The sequence below is a fragment of the Aspergillus sclerotioniger genome (genome assembly GCF_003184525.1).
Source record: "Aspergillus sclerotioniger CBS 115572 chromosome Unknown BO94scaffold_8, whole genome shotgun sequence".
In the NCBI taxonomy this organism is placed as follows: domain Eukaryota; kingdom Fungi; phylum Ascomycota; class Eurotiomycetes; order Eurotiales; family Aspergillaceae; genus Aspergillus; species Aspergillus sclerotioniger.
The window spans coordinates 973827-993757 of NW_020290998.1; the positions used below are offsets into that span (position 1 = coordinate 973827).

At 53.1% G+C, this 19931-nt stretch overlaps 5 protein-coding genes across 5 annotated transcripts; 2 read left to right on the forward strand and 3 right to left on the reverse strand.

Annotated features, from left to right (window-relative positions):
• Positions 1–15: 15 nt before the first annotated feature.
• Positions 16–1864, forward strand: BO94DRAFT_461594 (cytochrome P450; the record flags this gene model as incomplete). Its single annotated transcript, XM_025607938.1, has 5 exons — positions 16–409; positions 497–696; positions 766–1071; positions 1122–1521; positions 1566–1864. 5 exons carry the CDS (start codon positions 16–18, stop codon positions 1862–1864), a joined length of 1599 nt encoding a protein of 532 aa, XP_025469666.1.
• A 525-nt stretch (positions 1865–2389) lies between these two features.
• On the forward strand, positions 2390–4403 carry abd1 (mRNA (guanine-N7)-methyltransferase). Its single transcript, XM_025611315.1, has 3 exons — positions 2390–3971; positions 4018–4184; positions 4233–4403. Exons 1-3 carry the CDS (start codon positions 2593–2595, stop codon positions 4265–4267), a joined length of 1581 nt encoding a protein of 526 aa, XP_025469667.1. The 5' UTR covers positions 2390–2592; the 3' UTR covers positions 4268–4403.
• A 2337-nt stretch (positions 4404–6740) lies between these two features.
• On the reverse strand, positions 6741–7959 carry BO94DRAFT_384215 (putative mitochondrial dicarboxylate carrier protein). Its single transcript, XM_025607280.1, has 2 exons — positions 6942–7959; positions 6741–6886 (listed from the first exon to the last, which is right to left on the reverse strand). Exons 1-2 carry the CDS (start codon positions 7838–7840, stop codon positions 6838–6840), a joined length of 948 nt encoding a protein of 315 aa, XP_025469668.1. The 5' UTR covers positions 7841–7959; the 3' UTR covers positions 6741–6837.
• Positions 7960–9892: 1933 nt separating this feature from the next.
• On the reverse strand, positions 9893–11646 carry BO94DRAFT_583856 (cytochrome P450; the record flags this gene model as incomplete). Its single annotated transcript, XM_025615588.1, has 5 exons — positions 9893–10551; positions 10596–11216; positions 11263–11322; positions 11369–11519; positions 11572–11646. The coding sequence occupies 5 exons, from the start codon at positions 11644–11646 to the stop codon at positions 9893–9895; spliced, it is 1566 nt and encodes a 521-aa protein (XP_025469669.1).
• Positions 11647–12669: 1023 nt separating this feature from the next.
• acuF (phosphoenolpyruvate carboxykinase PCK1) lies at positions 12670–15437 on the reverse strand. Its single transcript, XM_025611316.1, has 5 exons — positions 14974–15437; positions 14770–14845; positions 14519–14719; positions 13475–14181; positions 12670–13424 (listed from the first exon to the last, which is right to left on the reverse strand). The coding sequence occupies exons 1-5, from the start codon at positions 15153–15155 to the stop codon at positions 12788–12790; spliced, it is 1803 nt and encodes a 600-aa protein (XP_025469670.1). The 5' UTR covers positions 15156–15437; the 3' UTR covers positions 12670–12787.
• Between the last annotated feature and the right edge of the window lie 4494 nt (positions 15438–19931).

Consider the following 19931-nt stretch of genomic DNA (forward strand, 5'->3'; position numbering starts at 1 on the left):
CCATCCTACCCTACCATGTCCAACCCACCAGTTGCCATTCCCCTCATCTCCCTCATCCTAGGTATCTCAACCCACCTCGGATACTTCATCCACGCCGATATCGAGAAACATGCTGTGCTTGTCGCAAACTGTTTCTTTTTTTGGCCGGTGCTGGGCCTAATTTCCCTAGCTGTACTCGGGTATAGAGATGCGGCGCGATCGGGCTGGATGGTGTTTGTGAGCTACGAAAGCGGGCTTTTCTTGTCGATAGCGGTGTATCGGTATTTCTTTCATGCGGTGGGTGGGTTTCCTGGGCCGAGGATGGCGAGGATATCTGCTCTTTGGGCGGTTTGGCCGGCTGTTGTGCAGGCGAGGTGGTATGTCAAAGTGAGGGAGTTGCATGCGGTTTATGGGGATGTTGTGAGGATTAGTATGTTTCTTCTTTTTTTTCCTTTTTCATGGTTCTTGGGTGGTGGGGGAAAGGGGAGTGTTCTGATTAGTTGGCTGATGGTTGCAGAGCCGCGTGAGATTTCGATTAATGATCCGACTGCTATTAGGGATATATATGGGGTTGGGACAACGTGTGTGAAAGGGCCGTTTTACGATTTACAGTATCCGCATCGGTCGTTGCAGATGGTGAGGGATAAGGGGTATCATTCGAGGAGGAGACGGGTGTGGGATCGGGGGTTTAGTTCGAGAGGTTTGTGCTCGTTTGTTGTTTCGTGGATTGAGTTGTGTGGGCTGATGTGTTTAGCGTTGGCGGGCTATGAGCCGTATATTTTGGAGCATTGTAGAGACCTGGTCAGGCTTATTGAGTCCAAAGGGTCGCAGAGGCAGGAGGTGACCGAGTTGATTGATGGGGTTACGTTCGACTCGATGGGCATTCTGGCCTTTAGTAAGTCATTTAATGTGTTGCATGGTTCGCTGTCGAAGATGATGAGGAGGATGAAGAGTATGGGTCGAGGGGGTGCGGGTTTGGTGTGGGCCCCCTGGACGATTATACTCCTGCGGAATATGGTTGGCGTGAGACGTGTGACGGTTCAATGGTTGGAGTGGTGTGCACAGGAGGTGGAGGATAGGAAGAGGAGAAGTGTATGCTCGTTCCTCACGGGTGCAATGTGCGCCATGGCTAACAGACTCAGGCGGAACTTGACCGTCGGGACCTCTTCAGCTATCTCATCGAGGACACCACAGGCACCGATGGGGACCTCGTCCGCGACACGGAGCTCGCCATTGGCGCGGGCAGCGATACTACTGCCAGCACCCTCAACACTCTGCTCTATCTCCTGGCACGACACCCGGACAAGCTGCAGCGGCTGCGCGAGGAGATCGACTCGGCCGTTTCAGCGGATGAGGAGCTATCGCACGGTGCGTTGATCGGGAAGCCGTATCTGGAGGGCTGCATCAACGAGAGCCTGCGTCTTTATCCCGCCGTCCTGAGCGGGTTGCAGCGAGAGACCGGTCCGGAAGGCCTAACAACCGCGGGCGTCTACATCCCTCCATATACGCTTGTGTCGGTGCCGACCTACACCATTCAACGAGGTGAGAGCTATGTTCCACTGAAAGACAAACAGCTGACATCCCAGACCCGCGCAACTTTGGCGAGCCCGACGAATTCATCCCAGAGAGGTGGTCCAGCCATCCCGAGCTGGTGATTCGAAAAGAGGCGATGATTCCATTTTCAACAGGCACCTACTCCTGTGTGGGGCGGCCATTTGCCATGATGGAGATGCGACTGTTGGTTTCCACGATTGTGAGGCATTTCGAGATCGAGTTTCCACCTGGAGAAGGAAAGGAATCGCTGGGCTCACTGGGAGGGACAGGGCCACAGGACTGTTTCACAACGCATATGCCACGGTATCATTTGATTTTCACGAAGAGATAGATAGAGGGGTAATGCAGCCTTGTAACACCGGGTAGCCTTGTTGTGCAGACATGTAAGCCCGCCGCCGTCCATCCAACATTCAACATGTCCGGATGCGGCCAGGGGAAACACGGTTAATGCCGGCTCCAACCAAGGAACTTCGGCCAATGCCGATTCAGACCGTCTTGGAATGGGGACTTCCAGCTGCTTTTTATCTGCATCGCATCCCTGTCATGGCGAGGTCTCCCCTCGTCGCACTTCATCATGGCCGAGGAGCAACCGCGCGCAGGCAAGCGAGGCAGCATCAGCATGTACGACCCCGCGCGGGACCGATGGGAGGAACAGCCACCACCGGCTCGTCCTGATCCACCTTTGTTGACTTCGATGGAGACATGTCAGGTAAGTGGCCCCAAATGCCCCGAAGGCCCAGAGTTGGACGCCGACTGGAGACGAAGTGGAGTCGAATAGCTTCCCAGTGGCGCTAGGCGGTGATCCCGGCAGTACTTCTGCGCGTCTCTCCGCGAAATTTCTGTCCTCATTCATCCCATCAGGATCCGGCCCTGACTGACTGCTCTGAGATCTGGCAGTTGAATGAATCTACTGTGACTTCAACCAATCCTCATTCCCTGACCACCGCCCCCTCCCTCCCCGACCCGTCCCTGTCCCATTCTCCGCCCGCTCCGACCCCGACACAACCCCCGTTTCCATCTCAACCAACACACAAACACAAGACTTCCGTTTCGTCCAACATGGGTGACTACTACCGCTCTGGCTCCGCCTACGCCGAATCCGAAGGCGATCATGGAGCGTACGACAATGCGGCCGACCACAAACGCAAGCTCGATGAGGAGCCCGCGGAATCCTCGTATACGACTGACCGGCCCATCTCGAAGCGCAAGCGTCTCGAAGAACGACACCAGAAGAACCGGAAACGCGGCCAGGCTCCCCCGTCAGCTTATTCGCGACGAGACGGCGATGAAGGCTCTAGTCGACCCGCGCCGCAAGCCCGTTCTCCGTCGCCGGATCTGCCTCCTCGATCACCTTCCCCGGAATCTCAGGGGCGTCAGCGCAAGAGACCGGGCGGTGGTGCTCGACGGGGTCTGGTGGATCGAGAGACGCTACGACGGAGACAGGAGCAGCGGGAGCGCGCACAGGAAGAGGACGCTATTCGAAACTCGCAGAGCCGGGGGATGACGGATATTGTTCGACAGCATTACAACGCAGTCCCGCAGCGTGGCCGGGAGTGGCGCAAGACGGAGAGTAAGATCAAGGGTTTGCGCAGCTTCAATAACTGGGTTAAGAGTACCTTGATCCAGAAGTTTTCGCCGGATGAGGAGTTTGTTACGCGATCGATTGGCACTAAGGACTGGGCTGATGGCACTGGGCCCCCGCCGATGGAGGAGAGGCGGCTGCTGGTGATTGACCTGGGATGCGGCAAGGGAGGTGATCTGGGCAAATGGCAGCTGGCGCCGCAGCCGGTGGATCTTTACGTGGGACTTGATCCAGCGGAGGTGTCGGTCATCCAGGCGCGTGAGCGGTACGCGGGAATGCGCTCGGGTCGAGGCCCAAGAGGCCGTCGGGGTCCTCCTTTGTTCCATGGAGAGTTCCGGGCCAAGGATTGCTTTGGAGAGTGGCTGGGGGATGTTGACATTGTTCAACAGGTGGGAATTGACTCTAATGCCGGTCCTGGAGGGTCTTTGATGAGCTCGCGATGGGGCGGCGGTGGGTTCGACGTGGTGACGTCCATGTTTGCAATCCACTACGCCTTTGAGAGCGAGGAGAAGGCCCGACAGATGCTGCGCAACGTGGCAGGGTGTCTACGGAAGGGCGGTCGATTCCTCGGTGTGTGTCCGAACTCAGATGTGATCAGTGCGCGGGTGGCCGAGGTCAATACCAAGCGCAAGGACCGTGAGGCGACGAAGAAAGAGGAGCCGGAGCCGGAGGACGGTGAGGTGGAAGAAGAAGCGAAGGTAGAATGGGGGAACTCGATATATCGCGTGCGGTTTCCGGGTGAGACACCAGAGGATGGCGTGTTTCGGCCGCCATTTGGGTGGAAGTACAGCTACTTTATGGAGGAGGCAGTAGGAGAGGTTCCGGAATATGTGGTGCCATGGGAGGCGTTTCGCGCGTGAGTACATTGCCTAGGGCTTGATGGAGATGTGCTAATGGAGTAGATTGACGGAGGAGTACAACTTGGAGCTGCAGTACCGCAAGCCGTTCTTGGAGGTGTGGCGGGACGAGAAGGATGATGTGGAGCTGGGGCCGTTGAGCGAGCGGATGGGGGTACGTGATCGTCATACGGGCGAGTTGGCGATGACTCCGGAGGAGCAGGAGGCAGTCAGTAAGTTCTTTCCCCCGGTTGTTGTTGGGTATTGTGCTAACAATATAGGTTTCTACCATGCATTTTGCTTCTATAAGGTGTAGATAGGATACCAGTAACCAGGATGACAAAATGCAAGATGCCGGATGACCAGGGATATGACATGACAGGAATGCAGGATAAACGGATTAACATGAGTGACCTGAGGATAGCAGTAATAGCCATAATATGATAGCCAATATGTTTAGAGATTCATCCAGACTATACAGAGTAGTTATCGATATCGATAAGATAACGTCCCACCATCCCCAAACCAGCCTAGCGCCGCGCATCGCATCGCGTCGCGTCTCGTCTTTATCCTTCCTATTCTTTATCTCCACCAATTCCATCCAGATTCCAGACAAAGAGACTCCCTCTTTGCCTCTAGCCCTTCCCCTCTTTCCTCTCTCCTTTTCTCCACTTTTCCATTTCCTCCACCCATCAATATCTCCATTCCTGTCCAACAAATAACCAACCCAAACCAACCAACCTCCACCACCACCACCACCCCAACCAAAGAGAAAAATACAGCAAAATGCCCCCCGCACCCCCAAAACCCGCCAAAGCCAGCCCCCTCCTCGATCAACCCCCCGAGGCCGAGACAGAGACAGAGGCGGCACCCCGCCTCTCCCGCCCTACGAACCCCCAACCTGCAGCCTCACCCACCTAACCGCCCAACCCGGCGCGCACCCAGCCCTCGTGGCAATCCAAACAACCCATACATCGTCCTCCCTGAAGACGCATCTCCAGCACGCACAGGAGAGACTCACCGATGCGGCGGGGGAGATCAATGAGCGGTTGACGGATGCGAGAGAACGGGGGCGGAGGGCGAGGGAGAGGAGGAGGAAACTTGCTCGGGGGCCTGGGTCTGGAGAGAACCATAATGAAGATGAGAATGAGGATGGAAGTGGTGGGGAAGGGGATGATAACGAGGGGGAAGCTAATGGTAATGAGGGTATATCTGCGTTTGAAAAAGCAGTTGGTGAGACGACTACGCAGCTGGAGGAAACTATGCGAGGGAGTATTGATGCTGAGGTACGGTTTGAGGGGTTGGGGAAGGTGTTGGGGGAGATGGAGAGGGGGTGGTGGGGTTGATGCAGAGGAGGAGTAAACGGAGGACGAGGGCTGCTGCTCATGCTCATGGTCATGGGGAGGGGGAGGGGGAGGAGGGGGATGAGGATGAAGAGGAGGGGCAGGAACCCTTGCTCGTGCAGTTTGAGTCTGGGGTGGAGGAGAAGGAGGGTGGATGGGCTGGGTTGTCGCTTACGGAACGGTATATTTTTCTCTCTCTCTCTCTCTTTCTTTATCTTGTTGTGTTTATCAGGTATATATGGGCATGCTAACGAGGTACCGATGGTAGGTACTCCACCAACAACGCCTACATCGGATTCTACCGTATCATCCACGAAGCAAAACACACCGGCGAAGATATCCCCCCTCCACCACACCCATCGACCTGGTTCGCACACTTAGAAAAACAACACCAACAACCTTCTTCTACTTCTTCTACTTCCGCACGACCATCCACCACCGCCTCTACATCCCACCGTCCCTCCCACCGCTCTAACCCCACCACCACAATCACCACCTCCGCCTCCGCCTCTGAAGACCCCTCCGAAGACTCCTCCGACGAAATAGCAATCAAAACCGAACGTCTCTCCCTAAAATGCCCTCTCACGCTCCTCCCCTTCACCGACCCCGTAACCAGCACCAAATGCCCACACAGTTTCGAACGCGAAGCCATAACCGACATGATCGCACGAAGCAAATCCACGGCGCCGGATCCCCGGGCCGCTGAAAGGGGGGGACGGGTACGACGGATCCGCAGTGTCAAGTGTCCTGTTTGCGAGGTTTTTTTGACGGAGTTTGATTTGAGGAGTGATCCTGTTTTGGTGCGGAGGCTCAAGAGGGCGTTGGCTGTTAGGAGGGAGGAGGAGGATGAAGAGGATGAGGATGAGGATGGTGGGGAGGATGGTGGGAAGAGGGGAAGTGGGAAGAGGAAGAGGGGGAGGGGACGGAGATTGAGCTTGGGAGTGATGATGAGGAGAATGAGGAAGCGGGTGGGGATGATGGGGAGGAGATGATACGGGTTAAGAGGGAACGGGGGATGTCGGTGGCGAGGATTAAACGCGAGAGGGCGATGTCGGTTGCTGTGGGGGATGTGGAGGTGGTGGATGTGGAGAGTGATGATGCTGTTGAGGGTGAGGGTGATGGCGATGAAGATGAAGGGGAAGAAGAAGAGGAGATGGGAGACGAAGACGAAGAGGAAGAGGAAGAGGAAGAGGAAGACGAAGATGAAGAAATGTCGGACTAGACTGACTACTGCTACGCTGCATACTGACTGAAATCATATTATTCGCTTCAACCCCACACTGTAAGCAGCCCAGGGTATAATAAATACAAAGAAGCAACCGCAAGAAACATAACACCAGGCTCCTCATTCAATCAGGGTATTAACGCATCTGTTCCGGCAGTTGCGATCCATACAATCGATGCAATCGATGCGGCGATGAATCTAGCGTGATCAACAACGCTAAGCTGGCGTAGTGTTAATGGTCGTATCATCAGTCAACGAGTACACAACAGATTCAGTCAATCTTAAATCAACCGCTGCTCAATTCAAGAGGGTGATGGTCTACTTGGTAATCAAGTTGAGATAATCAGCGACGATAAGAGTCACCATGCTGTGTGGGGTCATTAGCAAAGACACTAGTAGCAGAAACAAGTGGGGCCACTAACGCATGGGGAGCGATCCGCACATAATAAGTGCCGAATCCGCGGTAGAACCTCAACCAGCCCTCTTCCTTGACGACCTTGCGCGCGCAGTCCAACACGCCCTTATACGGCAGCCGACCGGTCTTAGGATCCTTCTGCTGCTTCTGCAAGCGGGTCTTGACAAAGTCGAATGGCAAGGAGAGGAAACTAGCAAAGAAGCCCGCAATAGCCGACGCGGCAAAGGTCTGATTCTGCACAGACAGACTAGTATGCGCCTTGAGCTGGGCCTTGGACTCAGCGAAGAAGGTCAACTGGCCCACATTGAGCGCCATGGCACGGATGACGGTGGGGAAAGCGCCCGCCCACAGAGCCGCGACACCTTCATGCTTGGAAATGCGGAATAGGGCGTCCAGAACAGATCGGTAATTGGCGCGCGCCTCCACAGGCTTAAGACCGTCGGACTGCATACGCACGAGCGCCAGATCAGCCGGGTTGCCAATCATGGCGGCAATGCCACCGGCGGAGAGACCGGCGCCGGCGCGTTCGGCAAAGGTGACGGTGCGGTTGGCGGCTTCGGCACGCTTGTTGAGGGTCTTGCTGAAGGTGTCGAAGAATCCGAGACGGGCGGTGGTGTAGACGGCCTGGCGGAGTAGACCAGCCGAGAGACCAGTGTACAGATCGAGGACTTTGCCGGAGGCGATGATGTCACGGGCCACGCCGATGGCAGAGGGACGAGGACCGGTGCGGACACCTTCACCGGCGAGCTGCAGACGGACCTTGATCATGTCGATGGGCTGGATGGCCACAGTGGCGGTCATGCCGGCGAGACCACCATTGACGAAAGGCAGTGCAGCACGCGTGTAGGGGTGGTGCAAGAAGTTGACAGCGGGCTCGGCGTCTTTGGCAGCAGTGGGGGACGCCATGTTGACGAGAAAGCAGGATTCACACCAGATCTAGGACAAGAGCGAGTGTTAATGAGATGGAAACGAGAGATGGAATGAGACACGGGGGAGGGAGATCAAACGAAAGAAAGGCGGGGATGGAGAAACACGGGGATGAGCGAGAGGAGAAAGAGAGGAGAACCATATAACAGGTGCCTTGTCAAGGACGCGTGAGTTTCAGGCACCCAACAGGTCCGTCTGGATTAACACTTACCGTGGATTCAATTCACTGGATCCAGCTCGGGGTCACCGTAGGAAAAAGAGGGGAAACACGGAGGAGACGAAAAGGCACGAGAAAGAGCAGGAAGCCAGACTGGTGTCAGATGATGATGATGATGATGCAATGAGGGCTGTGAATAGTACTGCAGTTCTGGATTAATTCTAAGGTAGTATCCGCGGCATCGATGATGTATTAATAGTTCATCCTGCCGGGCAGATGACAGCAGCGACATGGAACAGTTTTGTTCAACTTTGCGATCTCGGAATCCCCACCTGAATTAAGGCCCGAGCGATCGATGCTGGCGGGTTTGCTAGCATTTAGGTACTATCTACTTACTAGAGTGCTACTGCACGATGCCGCCAGCTGGAATGCGGGGTATGCCACGTCTGGCTGAGTTGGAGAGATGATGTCGTTGTGCAGCTCTACTTATCTTCTTCTTCTTCTATCCATGTCTGTCTATCTATCATTTACCATCTATCATCTTGATCCATAAGCCCAGTAACTGTGCTATTCTCATTACACTGTCCGTAATGTGTAGAAGAAAGACATACATGATACAACGTCATGGCGGGGCGTTACCGAACCATACGGGGCCCCACCCCCGGGCAATTCCAGATCCTTGCCTAGTCTTTTCTCTCTCCTCTCCTACATAGTTAGTAGACGACAATCAAACTGGCCGCTCTCTCCCGGGTTCCCGAGGTTACTCCCACCACCACCACCACCACCACCATCCAATCCATCCCCCTCATCATAACACCAAAAGCACCTCATGCCCCGAGCCATACCCGAGGTCCGCCGCCTCTACCCAACGGCCGGCCCACTAGCGTCATGTCGAAAGCTGGAGAACACTGCTAAGAAGCTGACTATGCACGCCCGCTGATACGCCACCAGTCACCCACGCCGCCCCTCTCTCCAGATCGGCTCGTCGATCCAGGGGAGCTGATCAATATTCTTCCGTCGGAGGCATCAGGTCGTCTAGCATATACTTACATTATTTAATACTCATTACATATCTATATAGAAAAGTATCAAAGACAAATATTGGAAAGGTTCTAGAGGCCTTATAGACATCCTACAGCATCAAAATGTAATATTATTGAGCAAAAATGTCAAATAATGTTATACCCGAAGAATCCATATCTCCCTTCCCCCGATTCCTCCGATTTTCGGCTCTACGTCAGCCGGAGGAGTCCTTCTCCGTCCTAACCTATCGACTCCTGGGGCCCTGACAAGAGAAGAGGATCGACTAGGGGGGTTGGAGCGGAGCACTGGACTCCTAGCTTCCTGGGTAGGTAGATGGCATCAATGCAATGCTCGTATTGTTCCACAGTTGACTCCGTACTCGTGTATTGGATTACAGCTAGGGGTTGGCTCAGGGTCTATCTGGGCTACAAGTCTACAAGCGAGGGATCCATCCAGTGGATTTAACTTCAAGCAGCGGATACTTGGACGGCAACCATCCCTGGGCGGCAGTATATCTCGGGATCCCGGAGCGGGTGTCGGTAGCGGTAGCGGGCTGGGGTGGCCTCGGGTACGACTGACCGGTAAAGAGCTACAGCAGAGGTAATCGCCGCTGTGGTGACTGGTCTTGGCCTGGATTAGCTACTGGGGCCGGCTACGATCCGGTTACTGGATGTCTGGGACGGTGGGCCTGCCACAAGCGAGCGGCCTAGATCAGACCTAACAGCCGATTCTCGCTGGAATCCGTACATATCGGAGTATCCCATCTGCATTGGTGCTGGTAGCCTATATTGCTCCTTGTATCCGGGGGGAATAGCCGACCTGGCCTGCCCCTTACTCCCTGTTCTCTCCCACTACCGCGTGCGAGGCCGAAACTGAAGGACCGGCCCTCGTTTCTGGCTAATGATGTGATCGTACAGTTGGAACTCCTGCGGGTTCGTTCGCCCAACTCCCGCCCCTGAGTATCCTGCCCCCATCGCCCCGGCTGCCGTATCTGGCCGCCGGAAGTCGTAGCTCCACACAATGCTCGCCAGCGCCAGCTGCAGCTCCAGCTGCGCCAGATGTCGCCCAATGCACGCTCGTGAGCCTTGCGAGAACGGCGCGTAGGCGGCTGAACTGACGTCGAGTTGACCTGTCCCGGCTTCGGATTGTTCCGATAGCCATCGCTCGGGGATGAACTTGTCCGGCTGGGGGAAATATAATGGGTTGTGATGGATGCTGTAGATGCCTGTCCCAACACTGCACCCGGCCGGAATCACATTGCCATCTACAATGAGCGTGTCGCCTTTTTCGACCCGACGATACGGGCATCCTGCCACGGCTGGCGATATCCGCAGGGTCTCCTTGATGCAGGCTTGAAGGTATGTGCATTGCTGCATCAGGGGGCCGCTGCGGATGTCATCGGCCGTTGGAAAGACGCTTCTGATTTCTTGCGCCAGTTTCGCACACACGTGAGGGTACGTTGCGAGGTAGAAGAGACTCGCACATAGACTGACGGAGGTGGAATCGGATCCTAGGGATGTTAGTGCTGATCACTCAACGATTAAGGTCACATACCAGCAACGGCCAGCATTGCCGCCTCGGAATACACATCCGCGTCAGTGAAGCTCGGGCCGGTGACACTATCACGGGCGCTGGTCAACCGACTCAGAACATGCCCCGACATACTGGCCGCGTCCGCCATCATGCTATTGACCAGTCGATGATACCGCTTCATCCCGCGGACCTCGTCCTTGAACAACTTCTTGTCCAGCCGACCGAGAAACACATATGGCGCATACATTAACAGCGACAAGCGCTTCATCATCCCTGAGATATCATACACCGTACATTGAAACTGCTGGCTCCCGAGCAAATTGCACGCCTTGCCAAAGACTAGTTCGGTGATCACGTCGAACGCGAAATAGCTGCACCACTCCGACATGACCATCGGTGGTCCCCATGAGCTGCGAGATGTGTCCGTTTGCGAGGGATAGAGGGCGTCGCGGAACTTGTGAACATGGGACAAGAGCTTTGGCTCGAATTCCCGCATGGCGGTGCTTGTAAACCCTGGTCCGATGATTTTACTCCGTTTTGCATGTTCTTTAGGACTTGTCACTGTGAGAAGGTTCTTCGTGCCTAGTTGGATCACCCCATAGTGGACATCCTTGCGGAGGTCTTTCCCCCGCACGTAGATATCTATCGGTCGTCAGTATAAATCTAGTGGCTTCTGGTATCCACTGACCTTTCAAACCACTTTCCGTGTTGAAGATGACCAAGTTCGGTGTATACCGTATAACGGGACCTGACGACACTCAGCGCAATCCTATCCGCCTATACAGAACGCATACCATATTTCTGATGACACCACCAAATGTGCAGATGCAAGTCCCCCTTGACGGCATGATACGCAGCCCCAGCCTCGGTGAATTTTCCTAGCCATGGACCCGGGTATTTGGCTAATGGATGGAAATATACTTGATAGATGACATAACCTAGGATCTAGTCTCGTCAGCTACCATACTCAAAAACACGATCCAAGCCATGAACTTACCGCGAGGATCACAATCCCAACACCCAACGGAATGCGGGAAAGGACAGAAAGAGGAACCGCTAGATGCTCGTCCATGTTGCTCTTAACTTCACCACGCCTGTGTCATGGCGGTAACGTGGTCCAAGAAACAAGATGCAGAGCCTTTAACTGAGCGCACATCACGCGTAGGCTTCAGATATGCTTATATGTGGATTTGCCATTATGAAGGGAGGCTGGCACCAAGGGGGTAAAGGAGATGCCGGGCCTCAATGTAGTCCTGCAGCAAACCCTTTGTGAAGGGCAGTGGCTGAAGGGGCCTCTATTGACGAATAGTGTTTGCCAAATTAACATTGGTATCCACCCCTTGATTGAAGACTAGACGTGAAGCATGTTTCTCGATCGAAAGGCATGTTAGACATTGAAAAGCGCAGGCCACGCGTTGAATGCCCCGGTTAAGTGCGATCGGAGATTAACGTGAGATGCAGACCTACAGAGTGCATTCGCGTCAGTATCCTGCGCAATGCAAGTAGAAACTTTATTTGGTGTTAGTTCAGAGGACATGTCATACGAGGTAGAGAGACCTGTTTCTGTCTCCTGTTGACGTGAGACATTTTGTACCTCCTTGCATGACGCTTTACAATTATTGCGGCTGTGTCGAGAAGAGCTTGTGCTGCGCATGTCAAGGAGTGGGTGACATACCAGATGCGTCTCACCTTGAAATGGGTTTCTGATGGTGTCTATTCGCATGCTTGGAAGTAATTCAATCCCAGACATTTGAGGGTATGATTTCATGTCTGAAACTGGAGGTTGACGACAATTCAACGGTTTCGGAGTTGCAAGGACTGCATGCATGGATGGGGAGGGAAGACCCGCGGGTGAAAGAAGGACGACGCTAAACGACGATCACATGTGGAGTCGGCAGGCATGTCCAAGGCTCCAAGCCAAGGGGAATCCCTGCCTACTGCGTATCCCGTGACCCACACATCTAAATCTATACAAGCTACAACTTACAAAGGTCTGCATATTTTTGAATGTATCCATTGTCAATTTCTAGCCTTTACTGACTTCTACCAAGTAGAAAGCCAAAACCCAAGGAAATTCCCAAGGTATTTTCCCCGCCTGCCGGGGCAAGCCACATGTGGTAGGTAACTCGGAAAATTCATATGACCCATATTTGAACGCAGCACGCCATGCAAGATATCATGAAGCAAAGAAAAAGGAAAAGGGAATCAGAAATTTACTGAGGCACCGGACCGGCCGCAATGACCTCCTTGGTCGCTTGGTCAGCGTACTTGGAGAAGTTCTCGTTGAACAGTCTGGCCAGCTTGTTGACTTCGTCCTTGAAGCTGGTCGACGCGGTCCAGCTGTTCTTGGGGTTCAGAAGCTCGGCAGGAACACCGGGGCAGCTCGTGGGAACGTGCAGGTTGAACACATCGTAGGTCTCGTACTCGGCCTGGCTGAGCGAGCCGTTGTGGATGGCGTCCAGGATGGCACGGGTGTACTTGAGCGGGCAGCGCTTGCCACCGGTGGTGGCGCCAGCACCAACCCAGCCGGTGTTGAGAAGCCAGGCATTGGCCTTGTGCTGCGAGATCTTGTCCGCCAGCATGCGAGCGTAGCGCATGGGGTGCAGAGCCAGGAAGGGCTGGGCGAAGCAGGAGGAGAAGGTGGCCTGGGGCTCGGTCACACCGTCCTCAGTACCAGCCATCTTGGAGGTGTAACCAGAGATGAAGTGGAACATGGTCTGCTCGGTGGTGAGCTTGGAGATCGGGGGGAGAACACCACGGGCATCGCAGGTGAGGAGGATGATGTTTGTGGGGTGCTTGTCGGACAAGCAGGGGATCTTGGCGTTGTCAATGTACTCGATAGGGTAGGCACTGGTATCGTTAGCCATTGATCATCAGGACAGTCAGGCGAGTATGCTTACCAGCGAGTGTTCTCAGTGAGGGTGCAGTCGTCGTAGTTGACAACACGGGAGATGGGGTCGAAGACAACGTTCTCCAGGACGGATCCGAAGCGGATGGCGTTGAAAATATCAGGCTCCTTCTCAGCAGAAAGGCCAATGCACTTGGCGTAGCAGCCACCTTCGATGTTGAAGACACCACGGTCAGTCCAGCAGTGCTCGTCGTCACCGATCAAAGCACGCTTGGGGTCGGCAGAGAGAGTGGTCTTGCCAGTACCCGACAGACCGAAGAAAACGGTGACATCGCCGTTCTCACCCTCGTTGGCAGAGGAGTGGAGGGTCAGGACGTTGTGCTTGACGGGCATCTCGTAGAAGAGGACAGTGAAGACACCCTTCTTCATCTCACCAGCGTACTCGGTACCCAGGATGACCATCTCCTTCTCGGCAAAGTTGATGGCAACCGATGTGGCGGAGGTCATACCCTCAGTGAAGCGGTTGGCAGGGAAAGATCCGGCATTGTAGATGACATAGTCGGGGTGGAAGTGCTTCAGCTCCTCCTGAGAGGGGCGGATAAGCATGTTGCGCATGAAGAGAGCATGGTAGGCGCGAGCACAGACGACGCGGACACTGAGACGGTATCTCTCATCCCAGCCGGCGAAACCATCAATAACATAGATGCGGTTACGGGTGTTGAGGTAGTCGACGGCACGTTCACGGTTGATACGCCAGACCTGCAAGCCAAAAGCCCTGTTAGCAAACTAGCCTTATCGTGGATGACGTCATCAGTGAGACCCTGGCCAGGCGCGACACGGCGAAACAAGCATTCTCAGGAACACAACCGGACAGAATGCAAACTTTGTGTCGCACCGCAGTCGCGAGATCAAAAATGCCTCACGAGAACATGAGGCATTTATTTCCCATCGACGTGCTGCCAGTGTGGTGCCAGAAAAGCTTGAATCCCATGCCAGGCGGCTAATGAGAGCGGGCCAATGCAAGGGATGATGCTAATGCGCGATATATTGCGCTTGCATGTGAACCCAGTATGAAAAAAAGCAACACAACACGTACATCAGGAGTCATAGGCTTGTTGACAGGTCCCCACCAAATGTCATCCTTTGATGACTCTTCCTCAACGATACGCTTGTCTGAGGGAGAACGGCCAGTCTTGGCGCCAGAGTATGCAGTCAGGGCACCGCTGGAGGTGATAGCAGTACCAGTCTCGTAAACCAGAGCATCTTCGTAGAGAGCAGGGACGGCGGGGTTGGCGATCTATCGAGGTTAGTGGAGTTGAGGGCAGAGCGATAGCATCGAAGCCTTACAATAGCAACGCGGTCATAGTCGATGTGGGCGTGCTCGTGGAGTTCTTCCTCGAGCTCAGTGTGACCCTTGCCTGGCCTGGAAGGTCATAGTTAGCAAAGATGCATTCCTAACAAGATGATATAAGATTGCGACAGAATGCGCGAGCAGGCAACAAGGTGACGCCAACAACGCGACAGGATATCAAGAGGAGAGAAGACACATACAAAACACCACCAGGGTGCAGAGCAGTGCGATTGACCGAAGCAGCAACCATGTTTCTTAGTGAGGTAGAATGATAGTTATTATTTCGTTGCTTGGCAACTTGCTGTTGGAAGAAATCTGAGTAGAGAGGTCCAGTTTCGACGGGGGAAACGGGGGGTATATGAATGTTTGTCGCAGGGCTCATTTTGGACACGATCCAAGGCGCAGCGAGGGTTGGAATTCCAGGTCGAACTGCGTACTCCACCGTTCCACGGGTGATGTCGGGGCTGAGGACCGAGTCGAGGCGGCTGTGGTTATCGTGAAAGGTCGAAAAGAAGAACAAATGCCTCTTCGGGTAGCCCGAAAAGTCCCGAACCCCAGATGTGGGCACGAGGTGGTCCCGGAAGGCCTGGCGGATGCACCAACTAGAGGCCACGGATTCGCAGAAGCTTCGGAAACTGGATCAGAGATTTGAGGCGGTCTCACGGATAGCGCGTCAGGGGATGATGAATTAATGTCTCATCCACCGCACTAGTGGCAGTTTGGTACGCAGGTTTGCTGGGTTGGAGTACAGGGATGGGAAGCTAAGCTGCTAGTGAGGACCAGGCCCCCAAGCGCTACAAACGAGGTATTTATTGCCTTTCAGCCTGCCGCAGCCACCAACGAGCCAGGGTCATCGTTGGAGCAGCTGCAAAGGATTACGCTACGAAGACCCAAGGACGACCATGCGGTTTGGCACCTGGAAACAAATGACAATGGGGCCCAATGGATGAAGGGACGGAACTGCTGGAGTGGTGACGTTGAATGAGCGCAATGCAGCAGACGGAGTCTAAAGGCGATACGATAGACACACTAAGAGAAATTGCGGGGGGAGGCAGTTTTCGGCTAGGAGGGCTGGACTATACCCGACGGGGCGGTTTGTGTGTAATGACTACTACTGAGATGCGCTGAATGGCAGAAACTTACAGAGCCTTGCAGTCTGGGCCCGGCCAGCACCAGGAATCTTTCCGAGTGACGAAATGCCGGGGGAGAAACTCGGGTTCCCCTCGTCCGCACTTTCCCGCTTCCGGTATCTTCTTAGTCATCTGCCTCCCGAATTACTCCCCCCGCCAGCCAATCATCGCGCGCTCTCGTCACGGATGAGCAATCCAACGTCACCAGCATGGGCAGAAGATATTGCCGTCCTCTCGGGCTCAAGCATCATTTTCGGGTGTGCTGCATTTTGAGGCAAATAAGAGCTATCACCTGGCTCCGAGTCACATTTCTGGGTTTCGAGGTCATACCGATGCATGCATGCTTCATCATTGTCAATCCAACGGCATGTCCATATGTCCCTCATACATAAATTCACTCATACACAGCATCTCGTATCCCCAAATATTAGGTTCCTGGAGCCTGCTGCACATCCATTCCTTCCTACTGCGTACAAAAAAAGGGGGGAATTACGACTACGAAAATCGCACATGATAGATCAACTCTAGCCCCTGCCGAAATCCCAAGAATATCCGAAACGCTCCCGAGTTAGGTCAGGTGCCCTGTTCCCCGTTTTGCCTCCAGATAATCGCGCATGACGAAGGGCCAAGAAATGTAGCCCGGGATGTTATCACGGTAGATGTACTAGATAGATGCGACGGAGAATTGGTGCCCTGGCATTGGATTCAGCCAAGATGTCATGGCGGTGTCTTTCCCCTATCGAGGAAGACCGCTATCTGTACCCCGCATCCGAGGTGTGCCGGGGCCACGCGGGCCTTTCCCCGGATGTTCTCGTCCCCTGGGGGATACCCGATTCCGGCTAGAGCAGGCAGACTCCCTCGGCTTGGGTCTTCGCGAGGGGCTTGACGGCTATCGCGAACACTCTGAGCAGTCTCAATCTTGGCTACGCCATAACATGCTCTTGAATCGCAGCGCAAGTCACCTGCCATCCTTGGAGGTGCGCGTTACCTATCACTTGGTTTTTAGTGGCGAATACGGACTGGCACTTCGGCCACTAACGGGTCATTAGCTTCCGATAATAAACTGATAGATAGTCCCTCACCGACTTCTGCGCCACAGCTTCACTCCTTATCAAATAAGTTCGTATTTCTAGGTTGTAATGCATCCCTGTGTAAGAATTTAACAATGTATCTTTCTGTTAAAAGCAGTTAGTGCTGTTACTATCATAGTAGTTCCAAGCAAATTATATATATATCCACTAAAAACAGATCACCCGAGCGGAAATCGCTACAAAGGAAAATCACCTTTGGGGCTTTCAAAAGAAAGAAAACGTGTCTCGTAACCCATCTGCAACGTAAATATAGCCAAGAAGGAATGTTGTATCTTCTTATCAATGGGTGCCATAAGATCTAAATGGAGAACTAGGCCCGGGAGAGTTAAATCCTCCTACCCGTTTAGAACTTAGAAAGATGAAGGCAGTTGTTGATCAGGCAACAATTATTGGATTCGGCCTGATGGTATGAAGCACCATTCTACAATCACTCGTGTCTATGCAGAGAAGGGACGCACTCCGGCTATTTCTAGACCGACCATAAGTTCTAGCCCCTGTCAGGTATATATTGTCGATGTACAAAGGCTAGCCACGGTTTATTTGGGGCTTTTGGTTTAGCTGACAAGTCGTTGGACCATATATTTGCGTACATCGTTCTTGATTGTATATTCGCATGATCTCTGCACTCTATGTTATAGTGTTGATATCCCACGCGCTTCAATGACATGTTAGCTTCAATTGCAATATCGAAAGCACATGAGAGCCATGTAGAGGGCTGATAGTTCAAGCCCTAGCGCAATACCCCTGTCCCACGTGCTCAACGATACGAGGTATCCTTCGAGTTTGTCCTTGTGATGTTGACTATAGAGATTATTGGTGCTGTGGGCAAAAGCTTTCGAGAAGAAAAGGACCTTTAGGCCATCTGGAACTCAGGAGCCAGCTCAAGTCTATAGCGGTTGGGAGTAGAATTGAAAGACTTTAGAATGCCACTGGACAAAAGGGCATCGCAATAACCTATACAGTCTTCTATGAAGTCTTCTTTCAGAATTTCAGGGGCAACGATTGCTTCGTGATCCGAACGAAGAGAACAAAAGAGCTGAGAAGTTAGGACCTAGTGAGGGGCGGTAATTTCCTAGAGGCAAGGTAAATGAATAGGATAGAGTCGGTGGCCGAGACCATTTCAATTGGGCCCGACAACTGCCAATCCGCGCAGGGAGTTAGTCACGCTGTCTTCAACTCTTTCTTTCCTCTTTCTTGGCCATCGGAAATCGCCGAGTGGGGGTACCTGCCTATCACAGTAAGAAACAACCCCCCCGGCCGGACAGAATTCCCGTCTACATCTCAATCTCACCTTCATATCTCGCCTCCGATTGTGCGAGCCATGACATACATTCCACCACACACAGTTTCAATCCCGACATTAAGTAATCAGAGTAATTAGTGGTCTATGCCATCAACAGCCGCAAGCCCGCGCTTATCATGCCGTGAAAGCGCTGGCCCAGTCTATATATCAACCACAATGCATATTTCACCGCGCTAACAGTTGTTATCCTACATATATCAGGCTTCCGGTGCTTACAGGGAGGTAAGCAGTTCTACTTTCTATTTGACTACAATCACTACCAACAAAGTAGACGTATACCAGCCCTCCGATCACACTCAGCTATAGCTCCGAATATACCATTGGCGTCCATATTTCCTTCTTCGTCGTGCCAATGGGGACTATTATAATGCCTCTGTGCATTGCTAGGCAGAGAGCTCAGGTTCTGATAATCAGAGATATGTAGTCTGCTCAATAGCTTTCGGGACGAGATCATTCCAGAGTATCATCGCGATAAGACAATCAGGTTCTATTCCACCCCAAAGCTAGCACAGGTTCATTCCAGGCCATCTCTCTACACAATTTCAAGATGAAGCCAGCAATCCTCGCTATTCTTGCCGCTGCTACTACAGCCATGGCCTTTCCTCACAATCTCCAGGCCCGACTATCACACTGAGCGAGGCCCACCCTTGGATCTCTGCCGATGGAAGCACAGGCAGAATGGACATGAGTATGAGTCAGGTTACCTGTGCTATTACCTGGTGAGTGCTTCCTTTAAGAACGGTCTCCAACTACATCAAAGGTGCGCAGGCTGTCTTCACTAATGCTTTTGTCGAAAGGAACCCAAGCGAAATGATCCCGAGCAACATGGATTCTACTGCCAGAATGGTACAATATCAGTTTCCCAAGTGGTATGAGCGATATCGCGATGTTCACCCTCGCGGTGAAATACGGGTCGATGATGGCCTTGTACAACTCGGGACCAGGTGGCGACTGGTTGTGTCAGTTTAACCCTGACGCTGTTAGAAGGGAATACTGTTACCTTGGCGGAACTATTGATTACGCCAAACTAAACTGTTGAGCTAGTTCTGGCTTCACAGAAGGTGCTTGTCGCTTGTTTTTGGTTGAAGGCCCAGAGGTATGGACGATTAGAAGTTGGGAGGAATCAGTACTAGGAGGATGCTTTGAGGAAAAGGTTGGGATGGTGGCTACGGGGAATCAAAATATGCTTCATGGAGGATATGTTCCCAAGGTGCTGTTTCCTGATGTAAAGGTACCGAATATCGTTAAGTATATATGTAACCGTTACCTACATGATTTTCAAAGCGCGCAGTGCGTAGCTTCTTTAGCTATACAGGATGCCTTTAACTACATGCTTTTAGAAATGCATTGCGTGGTTCTTACTAAAGCGATTCGAAACGCCTTGGGCTGGAATCTCCCCGAAGGCCAGGACCTAGTATAGTTCACACTCTGACACACCCCGAAAACTGGACAAGCTACCCAGAAGAATACCAGAACCACAGTACTTAGATGTCATTCTGTGCATAACCCCGTGTATCATAACCTTGCATATAACCCCATGTATAACCATGTGTGAACACTAAGAACTGCACTCCTTTCCTCCTTCCTACCGGTGAATAGGATTCATCGTGAATCCCCACCAGGGAGAAATTCTC

What these genes read in the sequence shown, in the direction of transcription:
- abd1 (XM_025611315.1), top strand. Translation starts at nt 2,593, where the DNA reads ATGGGTGACTACTACCGCTCTGGCTCCGCCTACGCCGAATCCGAAGGC. An exon ending in CCATGGGAGGCGTTTCGCGC is followed by an intron (nt 3,972 to 4,017) that starts GTGAGTACATTG and finishes CTAATGGAGTAG; the next exon opens with ATTGACGGAGGAGTACAACT. An exon ending in GGAGGAGCAGGAGGCAGTCA is followed by an intron (nt 4,185 to 4,232) that starts GTAAGTTCTTTC and finishes CTAACAATATAG; the next exon opens with GTTTCTACCATGCATTTTGC.
- acuF (XM_025611316.1), bottom strand. Translation starts at nt 15,155, where the DNA reads ATGAGCCCTGCGACAAACATTCATATACCCCCCGTTTCCCCCGTCGAA. An exon ending in ACTATGACCGCGTTGCTATT is followed by an intron (nt 14,720 to 14,769) that starts GTAAGGCTTCGA and finishes TAACCTCGATAG; the next exon opens with ATCGCCAACCCCGCCGTCCC. An exon ending in CTCACTGAGAACACTCGCTG is followed by an intron (nt 13,425 to 13,474) that starts GTAAGCATACTC and finishes TAACGATACCAG; the next exon opens with TGCCTACCCTATCGAGTACA.
- BO94DRAFT_384215 (XM_025607280.1), bottom strand. Translation starts at nt 7,840, where the DNA reads ATGGCGTCCCCCACTGCTGCCAAAGACGCCGAGCCCGCTGTCAACTTC. An exon ending in GTGCGGATCGCTCCCCATGC is followed by an intron (nt 6,887 to 6,941) that starts GTTAGTGGCCCC and finishes GACCCCACACAG; the next exon opens with CATGGTGACTCTTATCGTCG.